We start from the raw sequence: 16,046 nt of genomic DNA on the forward strand, positions 1-16,046 counted from the left end.
TGCTGATTTTCATTGACATATCCCATTCTGATCAAAATATATTTATAATATTATTATAAGTACTTACGAGTGAATGCAGACTTTTTCTCCTGTGTGCTGGTAGTTTTCCCCTCCTTTTGTACATTCTGGAGATCTTTGTAGGCTTCAGGTGGATGACTCACTATCTGTTCCGTCACAAACACCTTCAATAAGAGATTTCTTAATACCAAAATTAAACCAAGTGCCTTGTCTCTTATTCATATCAGATTTTAACTCTGAATTCCTATTACTTTTAAAAAAATCACGGCACTCCGGTTTCAGAACAAGCACTTACACACTGCAATATGAACTTGCGAAGAAAGTATTCAGTAGTAATAGATTTGAAAACCGGATACAGACTACCTTGATCTTCAATTTCAGTGGAAAAATTTTCTTTATACTTCCTTGCTGATTGGTCACTGATATTTGCAACGCAGATGATATTTCGTTCAGTTTTGAGAACACGCCGCCGATTGTTGTAATCGGCTTGCAGGCAATTATTATGATCGGTCATAAACGGCAGTATTCTCTTTCCCGATTGTTGAAAGATTTCAATGTGTGAAAATTAACCATAATTCATGAATACTTCCATGTTTAAAAATATGCTGCTTGGTCACTGACATTTGCTACACAGATGTCATTTCCTTTAGTTTTGAGAACAGAAGATATGACATCAATTGTTGCAATGGGCTTGCAGGCAATTTTTATGACCCGTCATAAACAGCAGCATTCCCTCTCCCAAATATCGAAAGGTTTTGATGTGTGAAAATTAATGATACACAGATGTGTCTGAGCTTTTCGACATATTCACGAATATTATTCTCCTCAGAATATTTTTACTATAAAATATTTATTCATGAAAATTGCTTAGAAAACTAAAATGACAAATTTAAGAACTTCTCGCGGAACACCTATTCACCTTCCGCGGAACACAGTTTGAGAAACCCTGCTTTATGCAATGGAACTAATTTCCCCTTTTCCCACCCCCACAGGATTTACACAGAGCTGAGACACATATTAAACAATATAGTCAAGGGCACTGACAATTTCCTCACCTCTTCAGGTAAAACTAGAGCTGGTATACCATCTAATCCCACAGCTGTATGCACATTAAGGTACTGTAATATGCTATGCACCTCCATTTCATTTACCTCAATTCCCATGTAATGCTTTGGCTCTCATTCCTGCAACATCACCACCTGGATGATATATCTTGCAAAGTGTTCACTTAGTAATTCTACTATTTTGACTGATTCAGTTACCTCCTTACCATCGGCATTCCTTAAAATCATTCTGCATTATACATTCTTTCTTCTACTTACAGCATACCAAAAGAACTGTTTGGAATTCTCTTTAGCTTGTATTGCTATGTTACTTTTGTAATTTGCTTTTGCTTTTCTCACCACACTACTTACCCTTCTGCCCTGTACCTTGTACTCTTCATGTGCCTGCAGGTCACCTTTCTCCTTAAATCCACCCCCCCCTGCAATTGTTTCTCTTTTTTTTTGCAGCTCCAGCTTGATGATGATATTCATCCAATTTAACTGCCACTTGATTTACTCTCCTGTCACTAAGTATGCAGTCTACTATTACCATCCTCAAACACTCTTTTACCACTTCCCCTGCACTATCAACATCCAGTCCTTGCAGGTTTACATGCCATGCCACCGATCCAAGTAATCTCCTAAGCTTGTCATACTTACCAGTCCTGTAATTCCACATATCCTATCCTAACCTATTCCTTCAGCCATACAGCTGGTGGGGGAAGCTATATGCTACCATACTAGGGAGATGATTATGAGCAAGGTGGTTTCCCATTGCCTTCCCTGACATAGCATATTTTATGACTGTAGCCCTGTGTGTTCATAGGACCGGTTTGCCTGTTTTGAGGGATGAAAAACCCGAGTTACTGTGAGAAAAAAACTCTGCCTCCATATGAAACCAGTTAACTCACCTTAATTGAAAGAGACTAGATAAAGTTTCCTCATGTCACTGATGGGAATTGAACCCAGGTCTTTCCAACCAAAGGGATTCGTCTATAATGACTGAGCTACGGAGGCTCCTAATTCAACATATATTCCATCTTAATTGAAAATTCCACACATTTAGCCACCTCCCAGATCATGACCATACGATCACTTTCACCAATTGGTGGCAACATGGTCATATTTGTTATAGACAATTCTCAGCTGCAATTACTAGATCAAGCACTCTCGAACCTCTAGTATATTCCATTAACATGCTGTCTCAGGTAATTATCCCTTAGTAACTGCATAAAATCCATTTCCTTCCTCCCATGTATCCTCTTCTTCTTCCAATCTATGTTCCCATAGTTGAAATCCCCCATAATAATCTTGTTCTTCCCTCATTTAGTCTATTTGCTGATGTATACTATCTCCATCTTTTCCCTCCCCTGGTCTATAGCAGCATCCAACTGTATATTTTGTTCTGCTTGTCTCAATCTCACACCAGATAACCTCAAATGTGCTATTTTCACTGGCCTGCAGTTGAATTCTACTCTCTTTGGGTGCAGTTCATCAGCTATCATTAATAAGACTCCTCCCCCAATTCTTTTCTCTCTATCCTCCCCGAACCCACTATACCCTTCACATTCTATCCTACTAACTATATGATTTTCTGTTAACCATATCTCACTAATGCTAATAATCTTGGCCAGGATGAGTCAACCTATGCCATAAATTCCTCTTGCTTGTTCCACTAACTATCCTATTTATTCTAACTATCCTTTTATACTATCTTCCTTGGGACTTTCTTCCAGAGCTGAGATGACAGGTCAAACAGCCTAGTCAGAGGTAATACTAATTCCTTTGCACATTCTTATAATATGAGCTGATATTCCATTTAATTCCATTGTTATATTTGCACTATCCTGCAATATCCTAAATACTCCCAATTTATCAATTTATCATTTCCTATCATCACAGCAACGTGTTCAACTGGAAGACAGACACTTGCAAATTGATCACTCAGTAATTCAAGTGTTATGTATGCTTCTGTCAATATTGCTACCTTCAAAACGTATTAAAATTACCTTTGCAAAGTAGTTTTTCCTTTTACTTGCCACACAGCAAAAGAACTTTGTGATTTCTCTTTGGCCTGCTCAGATAATTTCTTCTCACAATGTGATTTTGCCTTCCTTAGCATACTGGTCAACTTTCTTGCCTCAGTCTTATCACCATCCTTTTCAGTTATAAATGAAATTTATTGATATGCACTGTCAAAGATGTATATGAAATTTATTGATATGCACTGTCAAAGATGTATTTAATCCAAAATCTGTTATTCATGACCCTTAATTATCTACACCTTAATTAGGAAGAATAAACAAGAAACCAAAATTAAGACAGAAAATGAATATAACTTATGTATTTCAAATATATACACTAATCTTACCTTTCCTCTCCTTGGTCCTTAATATCTAATGTTATAGAATCCTGAACATCTGTGTTACTGCCTTCTTTAGGATCTAGAGAATAATGGTATTCATTTATTAAAATATATGCTGAGAGCTGCTTCAGTATTAAATTATTCAATTATAATATACTGTATGTATCTAAGTTTAATAGAATCTTATTATGTAGTAGCTGATAAGATTGTCTTCCTGTTTGTCTGAAATGATCTAATTTTTTGAAATGTTATCATTATGAAATAGTATTATTATTAAAATTAAAAGATATATTTAAAATTAAAAATATTATTAGTAAGATATCTCCATGAAAAGTATATGCTGCATCTCACTTTGCACCAGTGAACTGGTAACTCAACTTGTTTGCCTATTCATGCTGACTCTTCAAATCCTCAGGTAAGGCCATATTTTCTGTACTTCTCATTCTTGTAATTTTGTATCATCTGAAAACAATTGTAAAAAGCTCTCCCATTATCATTAATATACAAATTGAACAACAATTGGTCTCAAAACAAACCCTATGGACACATCACTGACTTTTCTTTTGTGGTCTGCTCTCACCTCTTGATACCTCTCAGTTATCCAACCTTTAATACAATGCACTAAACTGTTATCTAATCCCATTCATTCCAATTTAATTAGCGACTTCTCATACAGCAATTTATCAAAGGCCTTTCAAAATCTAAATATTGTGGACTGGTTAACTATCCACTCCCTGACTAACCTATAGCCTGTTGGAATCTGACTGTAGGCATGATCTTTGTGATTATCTTTAGGTCATCATCAGTTGCATCAATCATGGGAATGGTACCTCAGCAGCAATTTCCTCCATTCTGTTTTGTCATTGGCGTTCTTCTTAATCTCCTGATAATGCCTCAGCCTCGTGCTTTCTTTGACTTGGTCAACAAAGCTTTTCCTTGGTCTGCCCCTTCAGTTATTCTTTTCACAAGTCCATCATGCCGAAGTATATGTCCATACCACCTATCTCTTCTAATTTTGATTGATCTAATTAGATTTCATGTTTCGCTTATCTCTTTCAGGACTTGTTCATTTGATTTTTTTCTGTCCATTTTATTTTGTTCATGTGGCACCAGCATCACATTTCAAAAGCCTCCAATCTTCTTATGTCTTCTCTGCCTAGAATCCAGGTTTCACATCCATACAGTGCAATACTCCACATCAATGTCTTTATTAATTTTTTTTTTCAATTGTGGGTTGAGGTTTCCTGTTAAAATGCTTTTCATCTTAGAGAATTGGAACTTTTTCATTCTTTATTCTTCACCTTATGTCATCTCTTGTTCTGCCATTTCTGTTGGCTTCCTAAGTATTTAAAGCTTTTTACTTGTTTTATTTTTATTTGTTTCCCGCTGATGTCTATATGCTCTACATTGATAGGGGTTTTGCCTGTAACAAGGATTTTAGTATCATCTGTATTGATTTTCATTTTATATTTTTCAAGGTTATTATTTAGTAATTCTAGGATTGTTTTTAACATTCTTCTGTTTTCGGCTACAAGGGCTATGTCATCAGAAAATCTCAAACATATGACTTGCTCACCCTTTATCTTTATGCTACTATTTATTTTATCTTTAGTTTCCTGAATGGCATTTTCAATATATAAATTAAATAAAAGTGGTGAAAGTATACATCCTTGTCTTACTCAACTCTTTATATTTATTATTTTCTCATTATCACTGATTTTAATCTGTCCATTTTGATTTTTGTATATTTGATAAATTATTTTCCTCTCCTTCAAGTCTATGCTGATATTAAATGTTAAAATTACCAAGCTATTTTAAACCTGGTTTTACTCCATTTCCCAAGTAAGCAAACAGACAAACAAGTCAAGTTTGCACCTGCACAAATTGGAAGTCTAGCTGACCCTAGGTAGTGCAAGTACAAAGCAACTCTTGGTAAAAGTAGAATAAGCTCTGATCACTAATATTAATATTTACCCTTAATACAAAGCACATCTCCTGGAGGAGATGTATGATGTTTTGCATTAAAGGCAGGGGGCCACTACCCAGACCGGTTTCGACCTTTATTGAGGTCTCATCAGTGGGAGCCAGGCTGGAAATACCAAGATTTAGTAATACAGAGCTTGGATGGTGGTGATGGTAATGTGGATGGTGGTGATAGTGAAATGTATAGTCAAATAAGCCAAGCAAATAAGAAAAGGGTGATCATTATGGGTGATTTTAATTATGGCAATATAGACTGGAATAAAGAGATAGCAACCGGAAGTAAAGAAAATGAGTTTCTTGAGTTTTTGAGGGATAACTACCTCAGCCAGTATGTAACAGAAGGCACACGAGGATTAAGGGTCTTGGATTTGGTCATCTCATCGGAGGATGTAATTATCAATGAGGTGTCAAATCATCCACCAATTGGTGAAAGTGACCATGAGGTGATTACCTGGGTGGTTGCCAGCAGTGCAAGGACCCCTGTGAAAAAAGAGTATATGTGGAACTACAAGGGGGGTGATTATGAAGAGCTCAGGAGACAGCTTGCAGGTGTAGCATGGAATGAGGAGTTAGCTGGAAAAGAGATCAATGCAGCTTGGGGGATTTTCAAAAACTATTTAGTAGATCCAATGTCTAAATGTATACCATGGGTGAGAAGGTTAAATAAGGTAGATGTGAGATGGATGAATAAAGAGATTAAGCATGCAATACAGAGAAAAAGGGCATTGTGGAGGCAGCATAAGAGAAGTGGAAGTAACCAATTTCATGAGGTCTACAAAGACCAGGCAAGGCGGGTGACTTGGTTGGTGAGAGTAGCTAAAGAGAGGTATAGCTAATGAAGCCAAAAAGAATCCTAGGGAGTTCTTTCAATATGTAGCCAGCAAAAGAAAGAATGATTATGGAAGGATGACATTGATTGGAGGAAATGGTATAAAGACAGCTGTCGCAGAAGATATGGTGGAGATACTTAATGAGCAGTTCATAAAGATCTTTCAACCTTGTGAATGTGACTTCATGGAGAGAATAAGAGCAGTTGATGATGGGGAGGAGAGACTGACTGTAAGTGAGCAAGAGGTGTTTGGGGAGTTGAGTAAACTAGATGTAAATAAGGCTGTGGGACTTGATAATATATCACCGCGTATTCTGAAGGAATGTGCCAGAGAGTTGACACCTGCCTTGACATATTTTTTTAATATGAGTCTTGCACTTGGTCAAGTTCCTAAGGAGTGGAAGGAGGGCAAGATTGTGCCACTTCATAAAGGAGGTGATCGAACTCAAGCATCGAACTATAGGCCTATCTGTGTGTCAGGTGTTGTGGTTAAGTTGTTGGAGAAGCTTGTGAGAACTAGGATCCAGAGTTGGGTTGACAACAATGGTATAATCTTTGATGGACAGCATGGATTTGCTAAAGGGAGGTCATGTTTTAGTAATCTACTTACTTATTATGATAAAGTGACTGCTTCCTTGGACAGAGGAGAAGGATACACAGTAATATACTTGGATTTCGCAAAAGCTTTTGATAGAGTACCTCATGATAAGTTGACAGTCAAACTAGAGCAGATGGGATTGGATATTAGATTAGTACATTGGATTGGAGACTGGCTATCTGATAGGTATCAACAAGTTGTGTATGGTGGTGCAATATCCAGGAAAAGGAAAGTCACTAGTGGAATGCCTCAGGGGTCTGTTTTAGAGCCATTACTATTTAACTTGTATATTAATGATATTGGCAAAGATTTGTATGGAGATATTCAGTTGTTTGCAGATGATGCAAAGTTGGAAGGAACCATAAAGAGTAGTGAAGATGTTGTGGCCTTGCAAGTAGACTTGAATAAATCGAGTGATTGGGCAAGCAAATGGGGATGTGAGTTCAATGTTGCAAAATGTAAGGTTTTAAAATTTGGAAAACAAAGATGGGATACAGAATTTATGCTTGGTGAGAATGTATTGTTGGAAGTAGAGGAAATAAGAGATCTGGGGGTGATAGTGGATAAGGATCTAAAATTTAGGGGACACATCTCCAAAATTGTGAAGACAACACAAAGACTTCTGGGAATGATGCGGAGAACACTGACGTGTAGAAGTAGGGAGATTCTTGTTCTATTGTATAAGGCTTTTATTAGGCCATGCATGGACTATTGTGACCAGATTTGGTCACCTGGTTTTCAGAAGGATGAAGAGATGTTGGAAAGGGTCCAAAGGCGACTGACTAAGGTAATTTCTGGCCTCTGGAATGTCGAGTATGAGGAAAGATTGAAAAGATGTAATTTGCAGAGTCTAGTGAAGAGAAGGATGAGGGGAGATATGATAGAGACCTACAAGTTGGTAAGAGGTTGTTATAGGCTCAATGGTGGAGAAGTTCTACAGAGAATAGTGGGAGATCAGGAGAGAACTAGAGGTCATCCCTGGAAACTGTATAAAGAGGGTGTGAGTAGGGGAGTGAGAGGCAGGTTTTTTTCGTGCAGAGTTGTGAGTGATTGGAATGCCTTGCCTGAGAGTGTGGTGTCTGCAAAGAGTTTGAATGTGTTTAAGACACGGTATGATGAGATGTGTGTGAGATAAAAGGACCTCCTAGATGCGTCTTTGACTCCATGAGGTCTTGTTTAATAATAATAATAATAATAATTATAATAATTATAATAATAAGTATTTTACCAGAACAAGTTACCATAAGGTGTTTTAACTTTATTAAATAAAAATCTCAGGAGGAGATATAAATGTAGAAAGTATTTTACCTTGGGTATAATAAATGTTAAAATTACCAAGCTATTTTAAACCTGGTTTTACTCCATTTCCCAAGTAAGCAAACAGACAAACAAGTCAAGTTTGCGCCTGCATGTATTGGAAGTCTAGCTGACTAAGCTGTTGAAAAAGCTGGTTTACTTTATCAAACGCTTTCTCTAAATCAAGGAAGCAAATGTAAGTATTTTTACTAAGGTCTATTCTTTTCTTTGTTATTGTTCATAAACAGAGTATTGCCTCTCTTGTTCCTTTATTCTTTCTGAATCCAAAACTTGGTCTTCATCCAGTAGACAATCTATTTTTGAATAAATTCTATTTTGAATAATTTGTAGCAAAATTTTACAGACATGTGGGATTAAAGCTATTGTTCTAAACTGGCTGCATTTATTAGCATTATTCTTTTTTTTTTGATATTGCTTTATAGTTGATTTCATAAACTCCTTTGTTATTTCTCCTCTATCATAGATTTGGGCTATTAATTGATAGAGTAAGGTTTTTGTCTCATCACCTAGATTTTGTAGTATAGGAATATTGTTCTACACCTGTACTTTTTCACTTACTCATTTCGGATAGCGCTTTATCAAATTCTTCTTGCATTATCGGGGGTGCTAGATTATCTTCATCTTGATTTTTTATGCTAATATCAACATGTAGTTTAATAAAATTAGTTTAATCCTTTATCCAAGTGTGAGCAAAAAGGATTAAACTAATTTTATTATACTCTAACCAAGTGAAAAATAAACTTTCAACATCTTTCTCTAAATCCAGAGTAATTTATTAAACAAAGGTGGCACACCATTTGGCAACTCCTATAGGTAGAGGTGACCTGCGAATGCTTCTGCCTGGTATCTCAGCTTGGGCCTGGCTCCCACTGAAGAGACCTTATTCACCAAGACGTGAAAGAGAGCTCCAGTTCCAGTTCGAAGAAGAAAGAACCTGTGCCTTCCAGTCCAAAAGAGGATCCAGTTCCCGCGGCCCGAAGAGAGCTCCATGCTCACTTTCTACAGAAGTACCTCGGCATTGGTAAGACCTTTTTTCTTATTATTGGCTCTTTTACCCATTCCTTCTGCTATCTCTTCGCTTGTTGTGAGGGACACCAGGCGTTCCCCGACTTCGCCCTCCTTTACCTCCCCCCCTTCTACAGCCAGTAGTTAGGTCTTCCCCCCAACAATGCCATTATTCTTACCCAGAACTAGAACGCTTGGCATCGAAGTCAAGCGTCTCCCAGATGAGCGGACGTTAGTGAAAGCTCTGATTGATAGTAGGGGCAGAAAACATATACGGTTCCACATCGTACTCAAAAGAAAGATTCCAAATTGTAGTCAAAAATGACCAAACAAGAAGCAAATTATTAGAGGGTTTCCCCTGTGCGGGACAAACGATCAAACCTTATTTAATAGGGAGTTTACGGAAAACGTTAAGAATAACTAGATTTCCCTTGGAATACCTGGAGAATGAAGACAACGTCAAGAAATTTTTTAGCCAATGGGGCGATATTATTAGTATCAAAGCATTTGAACATGCTGATTACAAAGGCTGGAAAACAGGCGACGTTGAAATACAGATGGATATGAAAAAGGAAGTTCCCAACTTCATTTTAGTGGGCCAAACAAGGGTCATGGTTAACTACCCGAGTGTTAAAAGATTGTGTTTCCGATGTAACTTTGAGGGTCACCTAGGGGCAGAATGCCCAAAACTACAGTGCAGAAATTGCAAATCAACAGAGCACAAAATAGTAAACTGCACAGAAGCTTGTCTTAAATCTGGGGACTTGACCCATAAAGTGGACACGTGCTCTCACAGAACACGCTCAGAAGCAGCTGGAGGGACCATAATACCGATCAGGGCTATACCCCTCGGTAAATCTGAGGTATCATCAGGGAGCGATTTTCCAGAGCTCCGGCAACAGACCGAAAAAGAAACACTAGCAGAAAACACAACCTCCATGAAACCCGTAACGGGTAAGACACCCAGGGCAACCTGCCACATCAAGGAAATAACAGCCAACTTCGAAACCCGCAGCAAAGAGGAAGAAGTTGTAACAACCAGCGCCCCAATAAAGTGCACAAGAGAGGCAGAAACAGAAGAGGCAAAAAAGGCTAAACAAAGCAGCCTACTCTCATCAGAAGATGAAATGGACAACATCCAAACTACAAGCCAACGCGAAGGCACCCAGCCCCTTGAGGAGACAGTAACAAAGACAGGAAACCTATCCCCAGTAGTGGACCAACCTGCAGAACCCCATTCACATATCTGCAGCACGGACATTTATAGCGTCACAGAAATGGAATTTCAAAACGACCTCGTTATGGATATTCCAAACAGCTCCGATAGTGAATCACAGGTGGAACATGTAGAGCAACAAACAGACAACACCCCCCCTTCCTCCAAATACCAACATGGATTTTAAAATTGCCACTTTAAACACCAACGGTTTACGCAACCCCTTCGCACAAAGCACTGTCTGGAAGCTAATGTTAAGGGACAAAATTAATATCCTCCTGATTCAAGAAACCCATTTTTATAAGCATTGGAACGTGGAGAACTTCTCGAGAAGCTACCCAGTCACCAGCTACTGGTGCTTTGGGGATGCTCACTCGCAAGGGGTAGGGATACTAATTCGCCCCCCCCCAATCCCGGGGGGGGGGGGGTTCTTCAACGTCCAGAAGGATGCCATGGGACATCTAATAACGGTGGACTGGAAGTACGGTGGCCGTACCATCCGGCTTGTTGCAGTATATGCCCCGAACAACCCATACCACAGAAGCGGTTTCTTCTCTGCCATTGAAAACTACCTCTTGGGAGCAGAATACCTAATAGTAGCCGGGGACTGGAATTGTGTGGAAGACACACGTTTGGACAAAGTAGGCGGGAACGCAAACTCCGGAACCGGCGGAACCGCCGCTCTAAAAAGATGCTGTGTAAATTTTGATCTCGTCGATGTCTGGAGGAGGAATAACCAATCGAAGGTAGAAACAACGTGGTGCCGCGGCCAGATATCGACGAGACTAGATAGGGTGTACATGTCCCAAAACTTGGAATAGTATGTTCAAAGGACACGTCACACCACAGCACACAACATGTCAACAGCCACAAATTGGTCATTTTAAAAATTACACTCCCAGAGGTTATGGAAACAGCCAGAGGTCCTTATAGGCTTCCTCCTACCTTTCCCAGTCTTTTTAGCGACCAGCTACAGAAACTCTGTGATGAATGGACAAACATCAACTGGGACTGGGAAAACTGGCTGCACTTTAAGTGGCAGGCTAAGGAACTGTTTCAAAAATGTGGGCACGAAAGGGTCTACTAACAACGTAAACAGCTGAGGGATCTCGACAGGGAACTCGGCTGGTATCGGTCAAGCGAACGGAGCGGAGTTCCCTGCGGACATCTTATCAGACAGGTAGAAATAGAGCTGCAGCAAGAGCGGCAGAGTAGAGTCGATGACCTCGACTTTCGCACGAGACTCTATCTCAGAAATTTGGAAACACCCTCCGCCGCATTCTACAATCAACAACGGGTGGCAGCAAACTATGAAAGAACGATTTACCAGATCGAGGAGAAAGGCCATATTCTAAATTCAACCCATGAAATACTCCGTCACTTTCACCAGCAGTATCTCGGCATCTTCGCTGACCAGCAGGGCACGGATGACTTCAGTGAGTGGGGCGTCAAACGTTTTCCCGAGCATCTTAGCGCCCTGCATGACAGGCCGATAACTGCAGCTGAAATAAAAGCCACGTGCAAAACGATGAAGACAAAAAAGACCCCGGGGCAGACGGACTGGGGATAGAATTCTATAGATCTATCTGGGACCTTGTACTGCCAGCACTAGTAAAGATCTTTAACGAATTCCTCACTTTGGGAAACATCCCCGAGGAATTCGCTAAGAGCTATACAATCTTTATCCCCAAAAAAGACCGATATCGGACCTTGTCAAATAACTGGCGTCCCAGCTCCTTAACTAACCTAGACTATAAACTTTTCGCAAAAATTATCTGTACACGCATTAAGGGCGGAATAGAAAACATAATAACAAGTTCACAGGTCTATGGAATCCCAGGTAGATCTATGGAATTTAATCTCTTCCTGCTAAGAGACCTAATCAGACTGGCCAAGGAAAAAAAATACCCCCTGGCACTTCTCTCCACCGACCTGGAAAAAGCGTTCGACAGCGTCAGCCACACGTACTTACAGGACACCCTAAAAAAAGTAGGCATAGGCCCGAGACTTCGGCGTACAATTAAACATATGTACGTGGAGGCCTCGACACAACTGTCTATTAATGGGTTTCTGACAGAACCAATCCGTATAAAGAGAGGGGTTAGGCAAGGCTGCCCACTAAGCCCCCTTCTCTTTTCCCTAGCATTAGAACCCCTCATCAAAAGAATAGAGAACACTCCTGCAATTAATGGTATTCCACTGCCCCAAGTCTCCAAACAGTGCAAAATAGTAGCATATGCAGATGATGTAGTGGCCACACTCAGAGACTCTGAGTCTATCTGCATCTATCTTGACATACTGCAAAACTTCAGCAGAGTCAGTGGTCTCCGAGTTAATGCACAAAAAACCAAAATCAAAAATTTTGGAAATTTCCATAACACCGGACTTCCCTACAGTTTAGCGCTGCATACGCAGCCGCTAACAATACTAGGAGTTCCCTTTTCTGAGTCGCTAGCTTTACCAGTTAAAAAATTACAGGAAATAAGTACGGAAAAGATAAGTCTATTCAAACCGACCTTTTTCTCCTTTTATGGCAGAGCCACAGTGATAAAAACAATCATTACCCCAATGCTGATGCACACAGTCAATATCACAGGCATCACACTGCTACAAGAAAACCAATTATCCAAAAAACTCATAGATTTCTTCTGGAATGAAAAAAAACATGAGGTTAAAAAACAATACCTGCAACTAAAACATGAAGAAGGGGGGTACGCTCTGCCTGATCTCAAAAGCTTGCTTTATGCAAATACATTCAAAACCGTACAGAAGGCCTTAAACTCAAACCATGTTTCAGGCCTCCTAATTAGATATTTTATAGGACTTTTCCTCCCCCTCTTTGGAACCATGGACTATGCTGGACCCCGTGCAAGGGTTGTGCCCAATTGGTACCGCACACTAGTAAAATCACTCACAGTACTTAGAGACAAAGGAACAGAAATCCTCACACACAAACCCAAAGCAGTATACTGGGATTTCTTCCAACTCTCCAGGCGTGATACACCAAACCTCGGGACAAACAATGAAATTCTCTTTAAAAACATCAAGAATAGCTGGGGACAGCCTTTTCACCGGGATCTGGCCTGGCGAATAGCTTATGGGCGGCTCCCGGTGAAACAGGTTAAATCTAGGTACGTACCCAGTCCGTGCGATCCCTTTTGTGATGTCTGCCGGGGCGTGGAAACGGTGGAGCATCTCTTTTATTTTTGCCCACCAGCCCAACGCATCTGGCAAAGACTGAGCACAGCACTGGGAATCCCGATGCTATCACTAGAAGAGGTCATACACCTGCAATTCCCGCCACCAGTCAACAAGACCCAAAAATTCGCCATTTTTTTAATTAACGTCTTAAAGTATCACATCTGGAAGGTACGGAAAAAATCCCAGGTACGGGACGCAAATTTAATGTATGCAGGAATAAGGAAATGTTTCTTTTTTTATCTTCCTAAATTTCTTGCGCAAGAGAGACATCTACTAGGCGACTTTAAATTTGTGAACAAATACTGCAAACCACCGAAAATATGCTTTCTTTTACAGGGACGCATCAAGCCCTGTATATTTCTTTAGTATCTCCAAAACTCCACCTAACTCTCCCTAGGAAAAGTAACAACCACTCTGTTCTTCCTCGCCACAAAGCTTTCGCTGGCACGGTTTCCTTTACTCCAAATAAGGGGGGTAGATCTGAGAACCCGGGCTGCGAAGGCTTACTGCGAGGCGGTGCTGCTCCTTGTGAGCGGCATCTCCCGGGCCAGTCTTCTACCCCATTCTAAGTCCCAGTGGTACCAGGTCTGTAAGTTCCTTATTTTGTTCCCTTTCAGTTCAACTGACCGGACCTTAAGTCCTTTAATTTTTATGTATTTAAAAAAAAAAAAAAAAAAAAAAAAAAAAAAAATGTTCTAACTGAAAATACTGTTTTCAAAACAGGTCAATGGATCTCCCTCATAAATAACTGACGAAATTATTAAGGATAAATTTATAAGTGAACTTTAGTCAAAATTTTTATGGTTAAATTTTCTTTTTTTTTTGAACAGATAAATTGAGAATATGTGTCACAGACCAATTAGCCATATAAGGCTAAACAGGTTGACTGAGGCCTCTTTTACCTCCTACTATCCTACTCTATCTTTCATTATTCTCCTCTCTTACTGTTTGCTGACCCTCATCATGCTTTATTCTCCAAAGGCCTATGATGAGAGACATGAACTCCCATTCAACCTCAATAAAGGTCAAAACTAGTCTGGGTAGTGGCCCTTCCCTTAATGCATAACATTAGACATATCCGCAAGGAGATGTGTTTTGCATTATTGGAGATACCGAGACAGGAGTGTTGGTAGCTTGCTTCACCTTTGCAACGAATTGCCCTGGTGTTGTACCACCTTGCCCCAGTCCTGAAGATACTTTCAGGTGCAAACTTTGTTTGCTCACACTTGGATAAAGGATTAAACTAATTTTATTATACTCTAACCAAGTGAAAAATAAACTTTCAACATCTTCATCAACATGTAGTTCATCGCCATCATAGAGATTTTCAAGATAATTCTTCAATTCCATTAATATATCCTCAGATAAAATTTAGGTGGAAGATAAATTTCATTGCCTGGTGTGAGACCACTACCCCACCATTATCATTATACTGGTTTCCTGAAATGGCTTGAAAAAAAGTTCCATGTGTAGACTCTAGAGCAGAGTTTCAGGATATTATGTTCTACATAATAGATGATGCAAAGTTGGGTAGACCAATTGTGAGTGCACGGGATGTCAAAATTTTGTAGGATGATTTGGATAGTTTGGAGGACTGGGCTAAGGAAAATGGATGTCAATTTAATGTGGCAAAGTGTAAGGTTATGCATTTTGGGGTGAAAAGATTAGCAGCAGTATATCATATTGGTGGAACTATACTCCAGGAGATTGATGAGGCTAGGGATTTGGGAGTGTTGGTAGATAGGGAGTTGAAGTTTAGGGGACACATTGCAAAAGTGGCTAAAACAGCTCATCAAATCACTTGGTTACTGAAAAATATTTTAACAAGCAGAGACAAACAAGTTATTGTTCCTCTATATCGAGCCCTGATAAGACCCCATCTGGACTACTGTGCCCAGATATGGGTGCCAGGGTTTCTTCTTGATGAGGAGGAGGTGGAGAGGATCCAGAGACGAGTGACCAAGATGGTGGCAGGACTGTGGAATGAACCTTATGAGAACAGATCGAAGATTTGTGGGTTGCAAAAATTGGTTGATAGGTGGAAAAGGGGTGATATGATTGAGACATTCAAATTACTGAAGAGTTTCTATAAGATTAATCCAGAAGATACTTTTGAGAATATGACTGGTGGTGGGAGGACTAGGGGCCATACATTGAAGTTGCACAAAAATGTGGTTAGCAGGGGTGTTAGAGCTAGGTTTTTTACTTGGAGAGTGGTAAATGAATGGAATAAGCTGCCAAAGTCTGTTGTGGGTGCTATGACCGTGAACGAGTTCAAGGAGAAGTATGATAGATACTGTGCAAAAATCGAATAGTTGTTCTTGACATGATGTTAGGGCTTCCCTCAGTGAGTCTGTCGACTCCTTGGAGTTGCCCGTAATAATAATAATAATAATAATAAAATATTTTAAAAAAGTATAAAATTACTAAAAATTCAAAACAAATCCTTAGCTCACCAAAATACTATAGGT

At 39.6% G+C, this 16,046-nt stretch overlaps 1 protein-coding gene across 1 annotated transcript in view; it reads right to left on the reverse strand.

The window, feature by feature from the left end:
- Nucleotides 1-16,046, reverse strand: part of LOC150095751 (Na(+)/citrate cotransporter-like) — a 371,638-nt gene that overhangs the window by 249,053 nt on the left and 106,539 nt on the right. Inside the window, exon 5 of the mRNA XM_090409950.1 lies at nucleotides 3,433-3,505. Within this exon, the coding sequence (XP_090266076.1) occupies nucleotides 3,433-3,505 (73 nt within the window). The remainder of the gene's footprint in view (nucleotides 1-3,432; nucleotides 3,506-16,046) is intronic.

This window comes from Typopeltis vanoorti, chromosome 20 (assembly GCF_054136105.1).
Source record: "Typopeltis vanoorti isolate ZY-2024b chromosome 20, IOZ_Tvanoo_1.0, whole genome shotgun sequence".
Classification (NCBI taxonomy): Eukaryota; Metazoa; Arthropoda; class Arachnida; order Uropygi; family Thelyphonidae; genus Typopeltis; species Typopeltis vanoorti.